This window comes from Physeter macrocephalus, chromosome 14 (genome assembly GCF_002837175.3).
Source record: "Physeter macrocephalus isolate SW-GA chromosome 14, ASM283717v5, whole genome shotgun sequence".
Classification (NCBI taxonomy): Eukaryota; Metazoa; Chordata; class Mammalia; order Artiodactyla; family Physeteridae; genus Physeter; species Physeter macrocephalus.
In genome coordinates, this window is record NC_041227.1 from 24,226,507 (window position 1) to 24,250,099 (window position 23,593).

Consider the following 23,593-nt stretch of genomic DNA (forward strand, 5'->3'; position numbering starts at 1 on the left):
AAATTTGGATGCACAACAGTGCAGATGGAGAAGCTGGGACTAAACTGCAGGCCTCAGAATGTAGCCTCTACAGTGGGAGACGGTGGACACACAGGCCAGAACAGAGCACGCTCTTTTTAAGCACAGTTCCTCTCAGAAGTGGAACCAGGGCAGAGCTGAAAGAAACCGGGCAGCCCCAACACAGAACCTGAACCTGCACCTTTTGCAATCAGATACGGGCCTGTGCATCCCTGAAGGACCCGCAGACTTTCCTGGAAAAGGGGTCTACTGATTTCTCTTACCTGAGCACAACTGTTCAATCTTTGTCAGATTCAACTGCAGAGACTCATTGATCCAGGCCAGCATGTCATGTCGACTGAGGTTATCACTGGTGACCGACGTTGAGTACACATTCACTGCCATCTTCTACAGCATGTGAGGAAAAGAGAAGAACTCGTGTTATTGGGCAGCAAGAAGGAGCAAGCATTTCCTGGAGTCACCAGAGCAGACCTGTGGGGACACTCAATTTATAAGCCTCACCTTCTTCCCCAACAGGCCAAACCAGAGACACTAGGATTCCAGCCACGAGCCTGGATTTCCATGAATAAACATGACCTGAAATGAACTGCCCAACATCAGCCAGCCTAAAATTCAGGTCCCATTTTAATGTGATTGGTATAAAATTTTAAGCTACAAAAGACACTAAGTAAAGGAATGATTGTTTTATGAAGGGAGGCTGACGCACAAGCAAAAATGTTCTCTGCTTAGAAAACGTCAGTCCAAGTTTATCCACTAACATATCAAAATGTTTACACCAGTTTTCTTCAGATGGTGGGCTTTTGTATTAATTTCTCTTTACAGTTTCCACTATAAAGTTTTGCAAATTTTCTTTAAAGATTATGTCCACTTTTATAATCAAAAAAGTTAATAACCTAAGTACTACAAGGTGTTGGCAAATGACCTCCAGTGAAAAGACCTTAGTACCAATTCTCTGCTGAGCCTCCTGAAGACAGGGCATCTGAGGGCCTACTAAGCACCCGGAGCTTAGCAGACACTTGTCACTTAACCCAACAACTCACTGCAAGGCTCACTTTATTCTCCTCATTTTACAGATAAGGAAAAAGGTGCAGCACAGAAGCCCTAGGAACTGGCAGCCAAGTCTGCCCGGCCCCACCATCCACTTTCTTTCCCCTTCCCTAGAAAATCTGCCCCTCACCTTTCTGCCAGGCTTTCCAATTCAAAACAACAAGCACAGAGAAACACATTAACTGAAAATGTTTACCAAGCACTGTTCTAGGGACAGGGAAACAGATGTGCAGGAAAGACAAGTTGCCTGTCCATAGGAAGCTCACTTTCTAGTAGAAGTCTGACACTGACCACATACACAAACAAATGTCATTTCACGCGACCATTTACGTAATGAGGGTGGAGGGGAATGTGGTCAGGGAAAGCCTCTCGGAGTTGATGTTTGAGCTTAAGAGTCAGAAGGAGGCAGCCCGCGAAGATGTGGAAGAAGGGTGCCTACAGCCCAGTGAGCAGAAGGGATAGCAGGAACAGAAGTGGGAAAAGAAGTGAAGAAGCCAGATCCTTTTAGGACTCTGCAGGCCGCGGTGAGGAGTTTAGATTTTATTCTTTAACTGTTAATGAATCCATTGTGGGGATATACGTGGGGTAGAATCACACTCTCGTTTAAGTTTGAAAAAAATCACCCTGGGACTTCCCTGGCAGACCAGTGGTTACGATGCCATGCTTCCACTGCCAGGGGCACGGGTTCGATCCCTGGTCGGGGAACTAAGATCCCGCTGGCACAGTGTGGCTAAAAAAAAAAAAAAAAAAAAAAAAAAAGAAAAAGATCACCCTAACAGCTGGTGGAGAACAGACAGTGGGAAGGGAAGACTCAAGCAATATGAGATAAGGGGAGGTGTATCCAGATCTAAATGAAATCCCTGGGCAATTACCATGAGGACACATGACTACAAAATATTAAATTTCAAGAGGACCTCGACACTTTTAATTTTCCTCGTTTCATGTGACATCAATATGACCAACCGGAGGAAAAAAACTCAGAGCAAATTTGGAACCACCATGGGTCGCCATGCTCTCTTGTGGCACTTCATTCCTTCACCTAGCGACTAGCTAGACTTCCCAGGTGTCTCCTGCACGCCTCACGAGTCACACAGCTACAGAATGTGAGAGCCGGAAGATGAAGATCTCCCATCCAATCCCCTTTTTATGAACAGAGGTGACTGCGGCCTAGAGAGATAAATGACTTGGCAAGTCTGTGCCCTCACATCCCACCTTCCCCCATCCCCCGCAGCACTCGGCACACTGCTTTGCACACGACGGGCTCAGTAAATGTTACCTGTTTTCAGGCTGGCAGGAGAGAGAAAAATGTGTCTGTGTAAACTCTTTTCAGAAAGCAAACTATCAACACTATTACTTAAACTCAAATGAGAAAACCATGTTACACAAGGCACCAATACAATTTAGTTCCTGACTCCACTGGGAAATTAATCCCACAGCACTTCATTCAAACCTCTGCAACTGTCGTTACCTCTTCATTTCTGAATCATTCCCGGATGAGATCTGGACCAGGAGGCAATTTGCTCCATACCAAGAGCTGAGTATTTGAAGCCTGGGTTTGAACGTGAGGCTGTCACTCATTAGTTGTATAACCTTGGGCAAGTTACTTAACTGCAATACACCTCAGTTATCTTGTGAGTTAATGCTACCTATCTGAAAAGGGTGAGGTGAGGTTTAAATGAGATAATGCACAAAAAATGATTTGGTATTAAACAAACAGGCGCCAGGGCGGGGAGGGACCTTGTCTCACTCATCCTCCTATCTCCAGCGCCAAAAACAGTGCCTGAGACTTGCCACCACCATCTCTCATCTCCATCCACCACAACAGCCATCAAATTAGTCTCTAACTCAAACTGTTTTTACACAGCAGCCAGGGAGAATCTTCTGAATCAAAAGTCAGACCAAGTGTCTCCTCTGTTTAAAATCCCCAAATGAATGAATAAATGAAATGCATACTGTGCGCAAAATGCTATTATCAGGTACCAAGGCGAGACACATCCAAACAAAAACCACCACGGTCCCAGGCTGAGCACTTGTAATCTGTTTTGGCGACACTCATACATACATACATACATTGGGTAATGTGTGTGTCATGCTGCCATAAAGTGTAAGCAGCTGGTTAAGCCACGTGTGTCTCCTGACCACACCCCAGCTCAGAAAAAATTAATGGCCTTTCATCATCATATAATTCAAAACTCTTTTATTAGCAGTACATTAATACCTGGCCCCATGTGCTCTGCGAACTCTGTAGCCACTAAATACATGGGGTTAGGCACCCTGTAGATGTGCAGTAAACATCCACTAACTCAACTACTTAATTGGCTCTTCCAGGCAGTCGAAACAGAGCCCAATTCTCAGAGCCTCAGCTACAGCTAGTGACAGCTCACTCTTCCTCTACAAGGATCCCACTGCTTGGCCTCAATGGAAGAACCCATGACCCCCACGAAAACCTCACCCCCTTAAAAGGCTCCTTGATCCAGGTTTCACGTGCCTTGAAAAAAGCTCCCCCTTGCCTCTCCAGGTATCTCTTCTCCTTCGGCAGGTCTCCTAGCAGGCCCCCAAACCCACTTTGATTCACTGATGGCTGATGAGCACCTATTACTTTCAAGGCACCATACTGAGCCCTATGGAAAGAGGGGGAGGAAGGTGCCACCAGAAAAAAAGCAATGTGACCCTAAGTAAATACTTCACCTTTCCGGATCACAAAGAGCTCACCTGTAAAAGATGAACAATATCTTCAACACAAGGTGGTGGTGAGGATTAAATGAGAATCTGAGTGAAAGCACAGCATGTCGTAAGCTTCCCTATGTGCCAGAAACCACTACACACTTTGACACACCACCGCAAAGGGCACATCGGATGAAACATGCCCTCTAGATCTGGTCCTCAGGGAGGCAGCATAATACAGAGGTTAAGGGCCTGGACTCAAGAGTCGCAGACGTGGATTCAGCCACTTGCTGGACACCATAAAGCAAATCATCTCTCAGAGCCTCAGTCCCCTAATTTGTAAACTGAAGATAATAACTCTTAGAGACAGTGCAATATTAAATGACATAATGCCACACAACACCTGGCACACAGCAAGTGCCCAATTAGCAAACAACTATTATCACTACTCTTAGAGATACCCCATTACAGAGGTGGATGGCAGGCCCGGTGTACCTTCCTTCAATAGGCCTCAGGAGTCTCATTCCCAAAATGGAGGAGAGGCCAAGCTCTGCCCTGCAGCACCCCAGGTCTGCTGTGAAGCAGGGACTGAAAAAGCACTGTTCGTTCATGTCACCTTGTTATATTATCTTCCCAGTGAGCATATAAAATTATCTTTTCCAAGTATTAATTTTCTCACTTCCTGTCTTCCCACCATAATGTAGACTCCTAGAAAGCAGGTCTTTGCCCTCCTGCTCCTGGGTGTATAGCCAGCGCTTAGCACAGTGCCTAGCACCTACTGGACGCTCAATAAATACCGATGAAAAAAGGAGGAAGTCCAGTAAGCTGGCCTGCTTTTTGCTTTTTTGCTATGTACCACGACGAGAGCTTTCTGCATGTAGTATCTTTGTCCCCCGTTTTACGGATGAGAAAACTGAGGCCCAAAGAGGTTAAAGCACCTGCCCAAGATCGCACAGCAGGGAATTCAATACAGGTATGAATCCAAAACCCGAACTCTTAATCATCAGGCAGCACCGTTTCCTACAGTGGGGGTCCTCAGAGCTCCCAGCAGGACCCACTTCAACCACACACACGCCCCCTACCCGGCCCAGCCATCCCGGAACCTCCTGCCTCCGCCGTCCGGGTTCCACGCCTCGGCCGCGGCCCATAAGCCCCCACGCCGCCGAGAAGCAGCCCCCACTTCCGGCCCGAGGCCCCGCCCCCCAGCAGAGCGGAGAGCGCGCGCCCCCCAGCTTGGCCCGCGCGCGCCGGGTCACGGCCCCGCCCTTCCCCCACCCGGCCTGAACCGCACCGCTGAGGGGAGCGGCCCGAGCACCAATCGCAGGACCCGCCGGCGCTCTACCCGCCCCGAGGCCCGCCCGCCCGCCCCCGGCCGCCGCTCCGTGCCCGCTAGCCGGCTCACCGGCTCTCGGCTGGACCGCGTCCGCTGCCCGTACCCGGCTCCGGTTCCGTCTTCGTCTCGTTCAAACCGCCTGACCCCGCCCGCCCGCCCGCGCGATGACCTCACACGCACCCCCCCCCGTTACGCGCCGACGTAAAGGCTCGTCATCGCCCGCCGGCTCCTTTTATAGAGAGGGACTAAGCCGCGCACTGGGGGCGGAGCCCGACACTTGATCGACGGCTGGGGTGCCCAAGGGGCGAGGCGCCGGCTGCCGGGGCACTGCAGCCGCGTGGTCTGCCGCAACCAATGAGATCCCTCCTCGGGCCGGTGTAACTCCGCCTAGAAGGCGGGATCCAGTTACAAATTCTATACCCTAATAGCCAAAAAAAAATGGTTTTACAATGAATTTCTACAAAAATGAGTTATTGGATAAAAAAATAAATCAATACGGGCTTTGAGGAAGGACTTAAAAGTCACCTCAGAGACACATTCTGTGACTATTCTGTCTAGAATGACCCTACAATCTCATCATCCGTTTTTTCTTAGTATAGTCATCTTGTTTGTTTATGCCTTTATTGTCTGCCTTTCCATAAGTTCCACGGAAGCAAGGCTTTTCTCAGTCCTGTTCCCACCGTGTCCCAGAGCCTGATACACAGGTTCTTAGTAGAGACTTGCTCAAAGAATGAATTACACCCACTTTACAGAAGAGGAAACTGAGGGTCAGAGAGGTCAACTGCCCAGCATCACAAAGACTGATCCAAGTTTCTAGCTGGTTTCCTTGTCCAAATATCATTTATTCTTGTGTTCAACAAATATTTATTTTCCCTGATCAATCAGGCCCTAGGATTTTGGTGATGACCAAGAACCAGACATAGCCTCTGAGCTCTTAAAGTTTCCAGTCCAGCAGGGAAGGCAAAGCACATAACTAATTACACATCACTATTTAATTACAAACCAGACTTAGTGTTAGGAAGGAGGAGGCTGTGGCAGGAGTGATGGCACCTGCATTGCAAGAGGTAGGGTCCTGGAGGCCTCTTCTGGGCTGGGTCTCTCCCTCCCCTGAGGCCTGGAGAGATGTTCAGGGAAGAATAGGTTGGGGAGCTGGGGCAGGAGCTATTTATCAACTGGCCTGGAGGCACTTCAATATTTTAACCACCAGTATACTGCTGGGTAGTCTCTCTGGTATGCAGCGCTCCAAGAGTGCAGCATGAGACCTGACCTCACCTGAGCAGTATGGGAAGGCTTCCCAGAGTTGACAGTTGCCCTAAAATATGAGACGTTAACCCAGCACAAGAGTAAGGGTAGGAATAGACAAACAACAGGATGCAGCAAAGAGCCCTGTAACCATATGATTACAGCAGTAGTAGTAATATTAGCACTATAGTGAATTGATACGAAGTCTGGATAATTGAGTAAAGATATTCATAAGTGATTTTGGCAATATAATGTGTTATCATCTTATACACAAGGACATTAAGTTCCCAACAGTTTCAGTGAATTTCATAAGTAGCAAAGCCAGCAGGCCTGGGTTCAAATCCTGACTCTGCTAGGAGTTAGAATCAAATGATGTGTGTAATGTTCTTAGACCACTCCTAGCACATAGTATGTGTTCAATAAATGTTAGTGATTTCGAAGTCCCTTTCAATTAATGTCAACGTTCAACTACTGTCAACTGATTGTTGTCAGCAGTACCTAAAAGCCATTTTGGGTCGGGGAGGAATGGGTGTGGGGAATGAAAGCGAAGTCAAGAAGAGCCTCAAGTGCCAGTCTAGAGTTTGAACCTGGTTCTGGACACAGGGCATCACAGGTTTCTGAGCAAGGGCCTCTGAAATAAAACTCATCTACCCTTCCCAGGAGACAGCTCCCCAAGGAGCGAGGGCCATGTGATCTCCTCAGGCTCCACCCTCCTCCCTGAGGAGGTTAGCCAAGGTTGTCTGGGTCAGATTAAGCCTTGACTGAGAAAGGCCAGAGGGTAAACGGAATAAAGAACTTCCATCCAGCAGGTGAAAGTTGGGAGACTTTACTATGCGTCTTTAAGCTACCTTTTTAACGTATGAGGCAATCTCATTTTCCCAGATAGAAATTGTGAGTCTCCTCTCCGAAAACAAAACAACCAAAAAACTATGACTTTAAGACCCCAGTTTTCCAAATGTATGACAAGATTATTGAACTAAAAAATGGTGTCAGGTCTCATTTGCCTTGAGGACCTCACAAGCTCATGGAGGAGAGGACTGCAAAAGTAAGAAATGATAATACAGAGGGCTTTGTGCTGAGATGGATTCTTCTATCTGTCCACAGGGAAGGAGGGCTCAGATTAGGGGATGTCTCTTAATGCTGCCTAGAATGGAGGCAAAGGAGGCTTCCTGGAAGAGGTGAGAACTGGAGGACAAGTCTGGCAAAGCAGAGAAGGCTGTTCCAGGCAGAGAACAGTGCATGCAAAGACTCAGAGCAAGCAGTCCCAACTCCAGTAATAAGGTTAAACAGAAAGAAGGAAGGAAAGAAGGCAGAAAGGAGGGAGGGAAGGTAAGCTGGAAAAAAGAAGGGAAGGAAGCAAGAAAGGTAAATTGTACCATAGGCTGCAAAGGGCAGCAGGTAATTTCAGGATCCAAACACACACACACACACACACACACACACACACACACACACACACACACACACACACACACACACACACACAGATGCAGGTGAGACCAGTGGATTCACAGAACAGATTCTAACTTACACCTCCTTTGCCACTGGCTGTGTGGCCTTGGGTATGTTAGACTTCTGAGCCTCAGTTCTCTTACCTATGATCACAGTAATCACTGCCTCACTTCAGGGTTGCTGGGAGGATTCTCAAACAGTAAACAATAAAGCAGCTGCCGTTTACTCAGCACTCACTACCCGCGAGCACTCTGCATGTGCTTCACATACACTGAATCATTTGATTCACACGTCAACCTTATGAGGTTATTATCTCCGTTTTACACTGGATAAACTGAGGCACAGAGTGGCTATGGAGCACATCCAAGATCACAAATAAGGAGGGGGTGAAGCCGGGAGAGGCATCCAGTCTGGCTGCAGAGAGGAAGCAAGGATGAAACACAGGCCTGGAACAGAGAACCACTCAAGAAGCAGCTGGCTGGAAAACCAGAGGGACTGAGGTAGAGTTGGGCACCCTCTCTGTCTAGTGCTGACCCCCCACCAAACAGCCATGGAACTGTCCAGAGGTCAGTCCCTGCACCCCCAGGAAAGATCCCTTCCACAGGTCTCTGGGGTGCCGGATGCCAAAGCCACCCGCATCAACTCTCCCTAACAAGGAGCACGGGGACCCCAACATGATGGAGGGGAGGGGGGTGATGGACAGTTTCAACGCCAGATGCTGCTGTTGCTATAGTTAGCATCTGAGCCCAGCTCCTTTGAAACACCTAGGTGAATATTACCTGTCCTTCCTTTTTAAGACTTTAATACATTAATATTGGATGTTACCATCACTACCAGCACCGTCATTAACACTGCACTGATTAATGGGTTTCGTTATCACAATGCCATTCAATACATGTGAGGGCTTACTACGTGCCAGGCACCAGGCAAAGCAATTTACCCAGATCACAGCCTTGAACATTCACAGCAGCCCTAGGAAGTAGGTAGGATTTATGATCCCCACTTTTATAGAGATGAAAAATTCCAAGGGTCACCTGCCCGAGTGACACAACATGCCAGACCCCAGATACAGCCCCAGGCAACTGGAAGACTTCTGCAGGAAAGGCCTACTTGTGGTGCAAACCAACTACTTCCCCAAGATCAGAATTTTCATTACATTCTCCATTTGGCCCCAGACCTGGGATCACTGATATCCAAACCTGGCCCCCATCTTGAGAAAACACAGAGAACTGCCCCGGCAGCCCCAACAAGGTCTCCCCGCTAGCCTGCCCACAGGTAGGCCAGGACACCCAAGGGCCCCTCACCTGGAGAGCTAGTTCATCTCCTCTCTTGGGATTTTGAGGCCGAGGCTGTTTATTTTGCTTCATCCTGTCCTGGCATTTGATGCAGCACTGTATACAAGATGGCTTAATAGGGCAGCCAAGGCCCCTGGGGCCTGAACACCTGAGCAGAGCGCCAGCCTGGCTTGGCTTGCTAATTGACAATCGTCTCATCATGGCAACTTGCACCTGGGCTGTCCTAGCCCAGCAGTGCCTAAAAAAAATAGCTGGTTTCTCATTCTCCAACTCTGGACCAGACCCTTTCTGAACTTGCCCTTATTAAGGCCCACAACTCTAATCATGGAGGTGGCCATGATTATAACCTATCTTATGTGAAGAAACTGAGGTTCAGAGGTGCCAAGTCCAACTGAGGCTCAATTGATACACTATGTGCATCCCATTTACACACCATTCTCCCTCTGCACGCACCAGCTGACCAATATTAACCTCTGGAGAGCTACTGACATCAGCTCCTTTGCCCTGACCCATGGTTAGAGATAGTGAAACATGAGGATTATGGCATGATGGGCTCTGGGCTTGGGACACCTGGCTGAGTGGCCCCAGGTAAACTTTAAGATGGAACTACTGAAGGGAGTTGCAATGTTAAACTTAAGCAAGATACACATTCCACCCAAAGAGCTGGGGCCACTGGCAGCTATGTTAAAATCTCGGACCATGGGCCACTCCCAACAAGTCCCCTCACTGACTGTGGCTGAACTGTGATATGACAACTTGGGAGCAGTGGAACAGGGTGCAGGGAAAGCCTACAGAGGGACAAGGAACTGGAGGATCAGCCCTGGGATTCTTGAGTCATCTGGACCAGCTACCCAAGAGCTGTAATAATCTGGAGATGGCTGTTCCAGACATCAAGGCTTTAAATGAACTCAAGCACTCCAGTTATTTGTTTGGGGAACCGAGGTTTAGAAACCCATTCACTAGCCGAGATTGGTTCTTGGACCAGAAGCATGGAATTCTCAGGCTCCACTCCAGACTTAATGAATCAGACTCTGGGGATGGGGCCCAGAAATCTCCACTGAACAAGCCTTCCAGGGAAGGCTGATCCATTGGAGTTTGGGGACCATGGCACTAGATTTGGGGGTCACCGTGGTACTTATGTACTGGGCTTGTTGAATGAATGACCTACTGCGACCACCCACCTTTCCACTTTAACCAGGCCCTCACATACCCCACCCATCTGACCTGCAAAAGAACAAAAGGGACACCAGACTGTTAGAGAAATACTGATTTTAATTCAACATAAGGTAAACTCTAGGCATCTGTCATCTTTCAGCCTAAAAATTAGCAAAACTGTTGAAACAAGGCACAATTTTTCCCCATACTTTGTTACATGGCTCCAGTTACAAAAAAAAAAAAAAAAAAATTATGAAAATGTTAAAACAAAAATAGATGTCTGAGATTAAAAAAAAAAAGTGTATAAAAAACCTCCCACAAAACCTGTCAACATTGTTCCTTAGTCTACAAAATAGCACCAGTAAGAAGAGTAAAAGGTGTTAAAAACCATTACGACAGCATTTCTGAAATGCAGCTTGTCCGACCTCCCATTCCCCCTAAAAACGATTTATCGATTTATCATGGAATAAAAAAGGACTTTAAAATCTCTGGAGGGAGGGTCGAGCTTTTATTGCAGTTTTCCCCCTGCAGTCTCTTAGATGAGGGGAAAGTGCGAGGAATGTGCTTCTGCCCCTGGCTGTCCCTGCTGAGTTCAGAGAAGCCTAAGGAATTGGGGTGTCATACTTCTAATCTGGGGACCTGTGCCTGCGGAGTAGTCTGGAGGGTGGGGGGACGGGTGGGGGGGGGGGGCGCGTCTTACCTAAGCCTCCTCCTTCTCCCCCTCACACGGGGAAGGGGGGAGACAGTGAGAAGCCATACCTGTCTACACGATACATGGCAGCTTATAACCCAGCCCACCCCTTCCTGAGCTTCCAGAGGTTTCTATTGCAGTCACTGGGAGGGATTTACCTAAGAGTAGCCCTGCCCTTGGGTTTATGGGGAAAAAAAATAGCCCTGAAAGTGATGATGATGTCATCCCGGCTGAAATCACCATCCTTGTGGAAAATACTCTAAATGGGCCCCGGATCCCAGCCCTTTATACTGAGGCCAGGGGAACGTGCCGGGGACAATTCAAGACAGACATGGACATCATGTCCTCTTCTGCTAGCCCTAGAAGAAACCATCCTAGGCCCTTAAAAGGTCCCTTAGCTACATGTCTACTGCCACACACTCCTGGAAACAAGGAGCTGCAGACATTTAAAAAATTAAAGTCTTGCAGTAACTGTCTTGGGTGATTTTTCAGCATTAACCTGAGTATCGGAGAGCTGTCGGCACTGTGGTTTTGGTATCTTAGCCATCGTTTCTCTGAGCGGTAAACCCAGGAGGGAAAAAAAAGCCATCTTACTACCTATTTCAAGTTTTAAAATTTTAGAAGACAAAATGAGCACCGTGTTTGGCCGCTCCGAGCAGCCAGGTCTGAATTGTGCACAAGGAGATGGCACCTCGGGGTCCCCCTGCCAGGAGGGGACAAGGCAGCTCTGCTCCCGACGAGGTACTCGGCCCGACCCCACACAGCTGAGCTGGGAAGGGCAGAGCCAGGATGCACCTCCTGGGTCGTGGCTCTGCCCACACGCCCTGGTGCCTGCGGTACTATTCACAGGCAAAGTAGTCTTTCAAGGGGGCGAAGAGGTGTCGGATGACAGGTACACTCCAGGACCTCCCGAGCAGCTTCTGGCGGGCAACACGGCCCATGTTGGACACATCTGTGTAGTGTACAGGAAAGCCGAAGATCCTGGGGGTGGGGTGGGGGGGCACCAGAGTGAAAACACAGGGAGTCAGGTGTGCCCCCTGCAGCGTGCTTAACGCCTCTGGGAGATCCTCGCCTCCGCAGCCAACGTGGCGCTGCTCTTCCTGCCCTTTGACCCGTCCCTTCCACCAGGCCCACCAGGCCTTCACATGAGCCCTCTCTTGACCCCCAGAGGTCAGGCCCACCAGTTCTTCAGCACAAATGACTGTCATGAGGGCACGGTCCCTCTCTGAGGGCACCTGTCTTGTGCACGCCCCTACACTGGCACAATGCTCCTGGCACATAGATGGTACTCAGTGGACCTTTTCTCAAATGAATGAATGCCAAGATGGCCGGCCGGCCAGCAGACAGAAACGTACCTCTCTTCAAACCACACAAGGACAGAAGTTAGGCAATTGCCTTAGTAAGGAATAAGGACACTCACGAAATGGACCTTATTTCCAATCATCAGGTGCTCAGATAATTTACCGTGAGTAAACTGAAGCATCCTGCATTTTCTTTCCTTCTTCAAAGCAAACTGCTGGATCAAGGGCCCAGCTGGACTTAATGGTAGATGGCAACCAAATATACCAACAGCCTCCTGAATGGAATTCTACCACAGGTCTGGGAAGAGGCTACAGGTACACTGGACCTCATTCTTTCCCAGGTTTACAATCTAACACCACAAATTAAACCAAGAAATAAATCCAGCTGTAGAACTAAAATATCTAGAATGTAAATACTCTATCAAATAACCACAAAACACAGCCAAAAATGTAAAGAGGAGTAGTCATAGCCCTTACTACATTCTAATCACAATAACAAAATAAAACAAAAGGAGTGAGAGAAAAAAATTAAATACAGAACAGGAGAAATGAAATCTAAGAGCTGGTTCTCGGAATCAAAATAGACACACTACCCACTTAGTCAAATAAATGGATAAGGGAGAAGACAGACTGTGGCTAAGGAGGAATCAGCTTCAGAACAAGCAACTTGGCAGGAGGAATCCTGGGAAAGCAATGGCATGTCGGCGGGGTTTCCTTTAGCTGGATCCTCATACATCCTAGTGTCCCAGCATGGTGGGGCAGGCAAATGCCAGGGCAACACAGCCAACATAGACAGATGTGCCGTCTCATGACCTCATGTTTTAGATTCCTCACCACCACAACCCTTTTGCCATTTCTGCTAGGAAATAAGCACTAACTGAAAAGGTTACTCCCAGCCCTGCTAACATAGAAGGTCAGTGAGACCACGTGGAGTTAAGGCAAGCACTTGCCCATTCACACTGCTGGCCTTAACCATGTTTTCTTCCCCTTTCTCTCTATCTGCTCGATTCCCCTTTCCACGTACAGCCTTGCTCACCTTTCTAGCTCAGTGCACCACAAAACATCTTCTTTGCCATTCATGACAACAGGGAAAAGTTGGTTTTTCCCCTGTCTGATCGAGTTCGACTTGGTGGTTATTGTCTGTACTTTCTTTAACTGGAGAACAAAACGACATCATGGAGTGAGCACAGAATGAAGGGTTCTGGGTCAAGGCTCAGAAGCAGGTAAGGGAAGGAGGAGGGAGGGTGGGTGGGAGAGAGAGAGTGGTAGGGCCGGGCTCCGAGAGGGAATGAGAAAAGGAGAGTTGGAAGGACAAGAACACTCTGTGCTTCCCACAAACGCCAAGAAGTTAATGAACAGGAAGGACCAGCCTCAGAGAGAACAAGAGGTAAACAACAAATGACCACAAATGAGATCACATGGGAGCCAAGAAAACAGAGTTATTGATCAAGCAAGATTAAGCAAAATTAAAAGTCCACCCAGATTGTAGAGGATGGTCAACCAGGGTTTGAATGAATGGAGCTTAGCTTAATGGAAACATTGAAAAGTAAGTTTATGGAGATCTTAATAGAATTATCCAGGACTTAACCATAGTTTTTTTTTTTTTTTTTTTTTGCAAAAGTGTACTCATTTCTCACTGGGAGGATGAGCTGAGTCTACGTGGAGTGTGCCTTCACAATCGGAAACTCTACTTGCCTTTTCTCAGTGATTTTTGTTTATCAAGAACCTCTCCTACACTGTACTTGAAGACAGGATAGAACAATTATGTGGGGAAAGAAGCCCAGCACCAGGGAGTCATGTGGGGGGAGGGGCAGGAACAAATTGGACACCAAGGTCAAGTCCCGATTAGAGATCACCAAGTGCATTTCCCAGTGGGCCAGGCACAGAGCACATCTTACCTTTGCTGTCCTATTGAACTCCAGGCAGTCCTGCAGCTCGAGTTTATCATTCTTTGATGCTATCACAGGCCTGAGAACATCCAAAACCCATTACTTTCTACCACCTGGAAAGGGGCCTTGGCTAGGTGCCTCCCAAGGTGGGAGTGAGAGCCCAAGCTGCAAAATGTGCTCTGGCAGTGAACTGTGCTCCAAATACATGATAAAAATGGCCCTGGCATGAGCACAAGCCTGTGTGCTGAGCCAGGGACAGACTAGCCCCTTGATGGGGACCGGGGGTCGGTGAGCCCAATGTCCAGGAGTGAATGCTCCTCCTTCCCAAATGTTAACAGTAGTCAAAGCTCCTTCACTGAGGGGAGCAGGATGGGGAAGCACATTGTTGGAGGAGTCAGGAGACGCCTCAGTCTCAGCCCCACTGCTCACTGGCTGAGTGAATGACCTTGAGCAAATTCTGCCACCTCTCTGAGCCTCAGGAGCTTGGATTAGGTCTTTGTGGGTCTACTCACTACAACTAGCACATCAAACCCATGACTTGGTGGCTTATTGCTGGAATGCAGCCTCAGGAGGCTTTAATAGTGGGTCCAAATAAAGACAAAAGGTGGTTCACAAAAGGACTAAAATTAATCCCCCCTTGTAACTTTCACCACTGAAACCTGCAAAAGCAGAGAGAGGAAAACAGATGCTTGAGAAGGAGAATGGATAGAACTTTAGAAAATGAAGTGGTTAAGCAGGTCCAGACCAGAAAACCAGGAAGAGGTCTGAATGCACAGAGTTGATGAATGCCACAGCATCCCTGTGTAAGGAACTCCAAGGCCAAAAAGAAATCAGACGTAAGATTGGACATGGTGCCCACAAGAGGGGCCCTCGAACACAGAATAATACCTCACTGACCTCACCCTCTCTCCATTCCCAACTCTTCCATGGACCCAAGGGAGCTAAGGGCTCACAGCCCTGCTCTACCTTCTGTTGATTCTAGGACTGAAATCTTAACAACCAAGATGTTTGGTCTAAAGGCTGGATTTGGGTCTGTGACCCGTGGTTGACGCTGGCTGAGTCATGGATCCTGCAGAGCCCACCTGTAGCAGTTCACTTCTCATCCCAACTCAGATAATGCTCAGCAAATCCCATTATCTAGAATCTGATCCCTCCCTGTAATTCCACAGGACACCCTCCTGGAGCCACTGCTCTCATTGTGTTCAGTGCATGTGGATGGTACCTCTTAGGCACAACACAATAATCAAAGTCAGAGCCCTCCTCCTCTGAACAACACCTCAGCTGCCTCCCCACTTCTGCATTCATCACGTGATAGTCTATTCTTCCACCAGAAACCCTGAGAACCAGAGACACAACTCATCTCATCCGCTTAACATCTCACGTGAACTCCGGGGTCAAAGTAAATATGTGTTGCCATGACTACAAGCCTCACATAATTTGGCCCATGCTTCGGAGTTCTCAGTCCTCCTCTCACACCCACTCCGCACCCACTCCCCACCCCTGGAACACTGTTCTCCGAGCTGCTCTGCGAATGCCCATCACTGGCCTCGCTGACCCTCTCCCTTCTGCTCTCAACTGCATGCCTCCACTCCATCACTTTGGGTCCTGCCGGGATGAGAAGCCTCCCCATCAGCTCTTCCAGTGCCCCCTCCAACCCTGACCCTGAAATCATTTGTCTTCTCTACGCCTCCCCCACTGGCTCTGTGAGAGCCAAGACTGACATCTAGTCACCACGGAACTGGCAGCAGGGACAGAGGTGCCTGGCAGGGTGAGAGCTCAGGAATGGAGTGAATAAGCCGAGTTCATTCCAGACATGGACATTGCACCATCTGATGGGCTGATAATGAAAATGTAAGACACCCAACAGAAATCCCAAGCTATTCCAGTACCTTCTCACCTCTGTCCACACTTTGCTAAATGTCTGAACGTTATGCTTCCAACACTTCCTTTGAAAGAAGAATTTTTTTGAAGCTAACTCATTTGCAAGTTATATTACCATCACATTTGGTATCTTAATTAGCAGGTTGGTCTCCGTGAAGCCACATGAAGGAGATAATTAATCCTCAGCCAAGCCACTTGCCTTGTGGCTTTCAACGTGAAAGGACTAATGAAAAGTTGGGGAAAGATCTCAGTCAAGAAAATCCAAGGGAGACAGGCTTTGGGCTACCAATTGTTATCTCAGCTCTGCCACCTGATTGGTCACCACAGGCCTGGTCCAGGGATCACTTCATCTCAGGGGCAGGGAGAGTAAGTTCATTTCCCAATGGACCATAACTGGGAGGAGAGGTGGGGTGTAGAAACATCAGCATCCCTCGCTGGGAAGAAGCCTGCCCCAACACGTGGCACTTTTAAGCACCAGGTCCCTAGGCAGAGCAGAAATAAATGTACTGAGGAATCCTGGCCTGAGATTCTCAGGTACTTGGTGTACAGCCTAACAGGCTTCAACCATAACCCTATGGTTGAAGGGGTTGGTCTGAAGCAGAGGGTGAGGCCTTTTCTCAGCAGAGCCAGCTCTTTCTACAAGGTTCCAATGTGTCTCTCTCATAAGAGTCCATGGTTAATGGCTCATACCATTAGTTATATTTAACTTGGCTGTTACCTGCCCCACTCGGAGCCCCTTGTTACCTGTTCATCCCGGGCAGGTTGCCCCAGAAGTATCGGGCTCTGTGAGCAGCAGACACTTTGATGGCATCAATCATCACTGGATTACACTGCAGGGAAGAGAGAAGGGCAGCTGCTGGGAGCCCATGGCAGAATTCAGGCGGCAGACAGGTGACATGGCAGTCCCCTGGCTGTGGAGGAGGCACGGTTCCTGCCAGGCAAGGGACAGACTAATTCCCCTCAAGAATCTGACTGAAGGACATAGCTAATGCCCCCATATTAATGGTGGGGAAAGAGACCAGATCAGACCGGCAGGTTGTAAGAGAAGGTATCCCCTGGGGCACGCCATGTTATTGCAGAATGTACTGTGTACAGTGGTAAAAGCAGCTCAAAATTGAAATCCAGCGGGTTGAGCTCCTGGTTATGGAAATGCAGTGTTGGCAAAAGCTGACTTCTGCCACTGATTGGTCAGGTTCACACGGCATGAGGGAACTGACTAGTCAGTTCTAACCTCACTAGCAGAACTTTAGCTCTAAAGTTGGGGGGAAATAAGTATGTACATAAAGTATTCACTACAATGCTTGATGCATATTAAACAGTAAATAATTAACTTGCCTGTGGTCCCTAATGCAGAATTTCTGGGAACAAGGGTGAGAAAAAAAACTCTAGAGTAAAAAGTCTCTTTCATGATGCCTCCAAAAGTAGGTGATGGTTTCATCATCTGACTTCAGTGGGTTTGGGGTGAGGTGAGAGATCAAATGTTTTCCAAGTACTAAAGAGAACCAACCCACTCGATTCCATTGCTCTCAGACCTAGCCATGCCCTCCATGGGGAACGCGGAAATCATTCCCAACACTGGAAATACCCGACAGCCCCATTGCCAGCAGGGCCTTCATGCTCATGTTATCTTGACAATCAAGACCCCGGGTCCCCTCACCTCCAGGAACCGAGAGATGTCCCGCTTGTCGCCAACCTTCATGGCCACCACGTTCTCAAACATCCAGAAGAAAGGCCGGTCTTCACCCTCCTTGGGGCGTGTGTAATTCAGCAGGTGGTAGAACTCAAAGAAGAGCCGGCCTGTGCCCTCTGAACGCAAAAAAGAAAACGGCAGAGCCAGGTTCAAACCGTTCAGCTCACCCCTCCATACTGAGACCAATGGGTTCCCAATGACCAGCTAAGGCTGATGCCTTACTGTCCCTTCTCCCTGCCACCCTCTGCAATGTCGGGCATCAGCACAGCAGTACTCATTTGTACCTCTGGGGACTGGGGAGTCACAATGAGGCATGAACAGAGACAACAGGTAACTTTGGCCAGAAGCTAACAGCTCCTTCTCAGGCCACTTCTCCTGGACCAGCACTCAGGGGACATAGGGTCTCTTGGGGCCACGGGAAAGAAGGGATGCTCACCATACAGGCCTTTCCTGGCAGGGTTCACATTTGAGAGATCATTGCATGGGCTTCCACCAATCACCAAGTCAAAGGGGCCCCATTCTTCAATCTGCAACAGAAAAACAGTCCGGGATAGGGGTGAGGATGGAGAGATGAACAGTCTGGGTTCCAGGTAACCAGCTAGAAGAAAACCTACTTCTAGGTCTTGCTTGGTCATTTCAGTCTCCCAACGCCACTTTTGACCCAAGAAAACCAAATGCTTAGGATACGCTAAGATCTAAATCATTCTGAATGATTTCTAAGTTGTGGGTTTAACACTACAGCTTGATGGACCCAAACCTTCTCTTCTGCCACAACCCCGGGCATGGAGAAGGTGGCAACGTGGCTGTGAGGACGTTGCGGGGGGGTGGGGGTGGGGGCTCAGGGAGTGCAGAGTGCAGGAAGAGGGGGCTGCCCTCACGTTTTTCTTTGTGATATTCCTGACGTCGTTCACATATTTGATATTGCCCTCATGCTTAACAGTTCCAACGGCGATGGACTCTTCACACACTTCGGAGGCGACATATTTCTCCACTTTGATGCCCAGTTCTTTGAGGACCAAGTACCCTGTTTGGATGGGGGGTGGGGAGTCGAGGGGGAGAGAAAAGACATCAGGGTTGTCCTGCCGAGGGCCCCTCCTTTCAGTGACTCTAAGCCATCTCCAGAACTCAGACCAGACACAGCAAGGCCATGGCAGTCCTCAAGTGGACCCCTGCAGATGGCAGGGTCTAACCCTAACTGCACACTGGGCCCCCCAGGCTCTCTGCGGAGTTTCATGAAGAAAATATGTATGTATAACTGGTATAGCCCACTGGCAGCATTTATTAAAACTGACAGGCACATAGCCAAGGCCCCCCAGCTACTGCTCCAGCAGAGTCGGATACATGAATGGGTATCTTCTCCAAAACCATGCTGAGAAAAAAAGCTTTAAAAGCTGTCAGTGTTTTAGGCAGGTGGACACTGGTGAACAAATAGAAGTTCAAGTGATGCTAAGTGCACAGCAACTCATTCTCACTGCTTCCTGCTCTAGTAAAAGGGAAATGTTCCTAACAATGCATCACAGGGCAGTTCTGACAATTAAATGAGTTAAATCAGGTAAAGTGCCCAGGGGCAAACATGCAGGTCGGCTATGCTTATTCTATACATGGGAGACCTAGAGAAAACGGGAGGAAACCAAGATTTAGAGATGTTAGGAGGAGAGTTGCCCAATTAATAATCTCCAATATATCTATGCTTATGGGACGGAAAATAATTTTCCAAAATTCCTGTACGTAATAAAAAATAAAATGCAGAGGCTAAAATATCCATGCCTTTAAAAAGGACCAAAAGAGGACCAGGTGGGTGAAATGGTGGAGAGGTTTGAGGAGAGAACCAAGGAGCCAGTGGATTTCTCAGAACAGGTGACCAACAGGTACTTCCCAGGGGTCTTTCTTGACACTGACAACGGACACCTGGATCAGGTGAGCATCCCCAGGTGAACTCCTAACTCACCTGTCGCAATTCCGTCAAACAGGGACAAGACTCGGATGGGTCGCCTTCGGTTTGCGGGAATCGCAGGGTATAACTTGGGGGCTTCCTGCCAGGTTAAATAAAGAGGTCATGGAGGTCAAGGTGTGGGTATGGGGAGGGGGACTCAAGCTCTGGGAGGAGGAAGGGCTGGCCTTCCTCTGAGGGACACAAGCCCTGAGCTCTGCCCTTTCTTCGCTGGGATGCCCTGGGGAGCTTTGGCACAGATGGCCCTTCTTCCCTTAGACACGGAACAGATGAGGCTCTGACACGGGTGCAAAGTCACCCACAAAAAGACACGTGCTCCTCCATGAACTTGCAGCCCAGGAAAAGCCATATATGCCCACTAAGACTTGGGAGTAGGTCACAGGCTTCCCTCCCCTCTGCAGTTCCACTAAGACTAAGGCTGGGTCAGTTCCATCCCGATTTCTTCAGCAGGCGCTTGAAAAAGCCAAGCCAAGAAGGAGGGGAGGGAAGAACACTGGAGCCGCCTGGGAAGTGCACACGGGACAATTAGCCGGGGCTCCAGTCTGAGGCTCTCAGACGCTCCTCCGTACAGCGGAAGCTTTGTTTCTGTGAACTCCACGGACTGGGGCGGGTGCCAGGCTTACGTAGTCGAGCCCCGGGTCGCTGGTGAAGAAGGCCTGCAGGCGCACACTCCAGTCCTTGCGGCGCCGCAGGATGCCATGGCAGCGCTGGGGCAGGCACATGTAGCAGCTCCAGGGCTCCTGCAGCTTGGCATCCGCCGCCGTGCCCTGGCCCACCAGCACCTCCAGGCACTCCACGCAGAAGCACCTACGTCGGGTAGCGGGGAGGAGGGGCGCCCGTCATCAGGCGGCTCTCCTGCGAACCCTACCCTCCCAACGGAGCTGGCGTGTGCTGGCTGAAACCGTCTCGGGCCCCCGGTTGCCCTTCCCCATGGGCGGGAGGGCCCTGTGTGTGAGGAACAGCAACCTCTTCATGGAAACCTGGGCACCCTCAGTCCACAGGCAGCTCTGGGGATCCTTCTCTAGCCCGCTCCCTGCCTTTCTTTCTTTTAATTAATTTATTTTTTGGCTGTATTGGGTTTCTGTGCGAGGGCTCTCTCTAGCCGCGGCAAGCGGGGGCCACCCTCCATCGCGGTGCGCGGGCCTCCCACTATCGCGGCCTCTCTTGTTGCGGAGCATAGGCTCCAGACACGCAGGCTCAGTAGTTGTGGCTCACGGGCCTAGTTGCTCCACGGCATGTGGGATCCTCCCAGACCAGGGCTCGAACCCGTGTCCCCTGCATTGGCAGGCAGACTCCCAACCACTGCGCCACCAGGGAAGCCCCCTGCCTTTCTTAAACCCATCCCTACATCCCAGTTCTACTTCAGGGACATAGAACCTTCAAGGACAGGCCCCCACAGATATAATACTGACTCCGGGCCCCGTGTCCAGGTCAGCGAGGCTCCAGTCCCCGTGCTCACCGGCAGCAGCTCGTGTTGCTGCAAAGGAGCAGCTCGCGGCCCTCGCAGCACACGGTGCAGTAGGACTGGTAGCCGTCGTCGTCGTACATGTAGAACAGCTCAAGGAACCGGTCCTGGCAGCCAGAGAGAAATGCCTGTGAAATCGGAGACCATGGACCTCCAGGCCCCACTCGCTTGCTCACTGGCGGAGGCCCTAGAACGCAGCCACAGAACAGGTCATGGGCGGCCTGGTGCTCTTTACAGGGACAACTGGCTGGGGTCTGCGGGGCACCGCCCCTTGGAGTGAAGGGTGGGGCGATCGGCCCCACCCGAGCCTTCCCTACCGCCTACACGCAGGTGCTCTACCCTAGGGAAGTGCAGGGAAGTTGAGAAGAAGGGAAGGGGCAGGGAAGTCCAGGGTGGGGATTGGTCTTACCCGGCATGTCTGGCAGAGTCCACCCTCAAAGAGAGGGTGGAAGGACACGGGGTTTTTCCTACCACAGGACAAACAGCTATCTGTAAGAAAGACAGGGATGCAGCTTGTGGCAATGACAGCCCCAGGATCAGCTGCTGAAGCCTTGTGTCTCGTTCTTACTTACTCCACGTTAGGAATATGCCAAAGATTCTTCACAATTTGTTCCTTTGACTGTGCTTCAAGGTTGCCATCTCTGTTCCAGAGATGGAGAGGCTAAATCGACAGCTCCAAGCAGAAGATCCCACAAGACAGGCAAAGGTCTGACCCAGAAATGGGGGGGCAGGGTGGTGCCCACAGAACAGAACAAGGAGCAGCTGTGCCAGCAGAGGAACCAAGCTTGGAGGGTCTGGTAGGAAAAATCTTTAAAGACTCTTTACAGACTGGGACTTTTGGAGATTTTGTGGTGATGCCAGTTTGCCTGCTGTCTCATCATGATAGGACTTGCCTGTGACCAATCCTACACAGAGCCATGGCTGTAATTTCAGAGCCCGGGTCCTTTTACTATAGGCTATCCTGTCCCTTCACATCAGCAGGTCTTACTGATCTACATCACTGACCAGGTGGACCGGGCCTGCAAAATAAATACCAAGCACCCCCTGCCAGGAAGCAGACAGATGAAGGTGTCTCGGCGGGTAGGAGGATCATGGGTCCAGGTTCCCAGAATCAAAAGGGCCTGTTCCAATCAGGGCTCCCTGGGTCAACAGCTCTGCTGTTTTCCTACCCAGCACTGACTAACCACTTAATATTTGTTGACTAAAGGACATCGGGCTGAGGAAGCAATAGACAGCTGTCCTCACACATTCCGAGTTCCATTAGATGTGTACTGGGCAGTTTCAATTCCAGCGGAATTCCCAGCCAGGGCAAAGAACCAGAGTTGGCTTGAGAGTGACAGTGGTGAAGTGTGTCTGCCTTTCACCTCAAAGCCAGTTGCAGTGCTTGTTCAGGGGGCTCACGAGGCCACAGATCATGGTTTCAGGTTTGGGGCTCTCCCGGCCCAAGCATCCTCATTTCCATTCTGTCCCCAGGCACACTTCCTGCTCACTGATCTTAGGAATCAGCCTCAGTGAAAATCAGGCAACTCACTCTAAGTAGCATCTGAGTAAGATGTCCACGCCTCGACCTGAGGTCGACGCAGAGTTGGGGGTGGACCTCCGCAGGGCAGACCAGCAGGCCTGGAGCACAGGCTGGGAGCACGACCCAGGCAGGGAAGTCAACCAGGGATAGGGCCTTACCTTCGAGATTGCTCTTGTTGCTGGAAACATCCGAAGCCATTTGCTCTGTTGAGAAAAGAGAAGGTGTGAGGTGAGGTCGGGGAGCCTCTTACTGATCATCCTCGCCCTTGCTGAGTGGTCCTCACTACCTGCCCACTTCCACTTGAGGATGGACCGTCCCCCAGCCTCCTCGCCCCACAATCACCTCGACTCTGGTCCTCCTCTCCTCGGTCTTTGCCATTGTTATAACAATTTGTCTTGAGGCGCTTGGCTGGGGGGCAGTAGTCAGAAGTGGCGGAGTCGTCAGCTGTGCGTCTTCGCGTCTTGTTCTCTGTGAAAGGTGAGGAGAAGGCAGCCATGGCTGGGTGGGAGGAGGGTGCTGGGAGGACAGGACCCTACTTGCTATGCCTGGGTGCCAGCTGCATCTGGCCATGACATGAGTCTACCCTGGGTGTCTCAGGCCCTTCTATGGAAAATTTGCATGAGGACGTAATTTAAAACTCCTCACGTAGCTAACCCACGTACAGGGTCTTAAACAGCTGTAGTTGAAGAAGCTGTAGTTGTAGCAAAATACATGCTCTAGACCCAGCACAAAGAGAATTAGACACAGCTCAGTCTATAGATGAAACCCTGACACCGTCTATGATCCCCAATGAGCTGACAGCCACATGTAGTTACTAAAAACTGGCAATGTCACTTGTATGACTGAGAAACTGCATTTTACATTTAACTTCTATGTGAATTTAAAAACTGCAATTGATCCAATTAACTAGTTCATTTGGAACAAGTTGGACATTTGTGAAAATAGATATCAAGTATTTCTAATGAGAATTTAGCATCCAAACTGAGATGTTCTAAGA

At 49.6% G+C, this 23,593-nt stretch overlaps 2 protein-coding genes across 6 annotated transcripts in view; both read right to left on the minus strand.

The window, feature by feature from the left end:
- The window catches only part of MAPRE1 (microtubule associated protein RP/EB family member 1), a 33,098-nt gene extending 27,897 nt beyond the window's left edge, over positions 1-5,201 (minus strand). Inside the window, exons 1-2 of one of the 4 annotated variants that reach the window (XM_024128398.2) lie at positions 5,132-5,201; positions 282-405 (exon numbers count right to left, since the gene is read on the minus strand). In XM_024128398.2, the coding sequence (XP_023984166.1) occupies positions 282-402 (121 nt within the window). In that variant the 5' untranslated portion in view covers positions 403-405; positions 5,132-5,201. Of the gene's footprint in view, positions 1-281; positions 406-4,811; positions 4,829-5,131 lie in introns of those variants that run through there. The other 3 variants (XM_024128399.3, XM_007122358.3, XM_028498740.2) reach the window with 3 other exon arrangements.
- Positions 5,202-10,989: 5,788 nt separating this feature from the next.
- The window catches only part of DNMT3B (DNA methyltransferase 3 beta), a 36,131-nt gene continuing 23,527 nt past the window's right edge, over positions 10,990-23,593 (minus strand). Inside the window, exons 10-22 of one of the 2 annotated variants that reach the window (XM_055090655.1) lie at positions 22,939-23,064; positions 22,755-22,799; positions 21,484-21,563; positions 21,069-21,181; positions 20,233-20,416; positions 19,607-19,691; positions 18,537-18,682; positions 18,095-18,185; positions 17,626-17,774; positions 16,713-16,798; positions 14,097-14,166; positions 13,235-13,353; positions 10,990-11,878 (exon numbers count right to left, since the gene is read on the minus strand). In XM_055090655.1, the coding sequence (XP_054946630.1) occupies positions 11,737-11,878; positions 13,235-13,353; positions 14,097-14,166; positions 16,713-16,798; positions 17,626-17,774; positions 18,095-18,185; positions 18,537-18,682; positions 19,607-19,691; positions 20,233-20,416; positions 21,069-21,181; positions 21,484-21,563; positions 22,755-22,799; positions 22,939-23,064 (1,436 nt within the window). In that variant the 3' untranslated portion in view covers positions 10,990-11,736. The remainder of the gene's footprint in view (positions 11,879-13,234; positions 13,354-14,096; positions 14,167-16,712; positions 16,799-17,625; positions 17,775-18,094; positions 18,186-18,536; positions 18,683-19,606; positions 19,692-20,232; positions 20,417-21,068; positions 21,182-21,483; positions 21,564-22,754; positions 22,800-22,938; positions 23,065-23,593) is intronic. The other variant, XM_028499702.1, reaches the window with a different exon arrangement.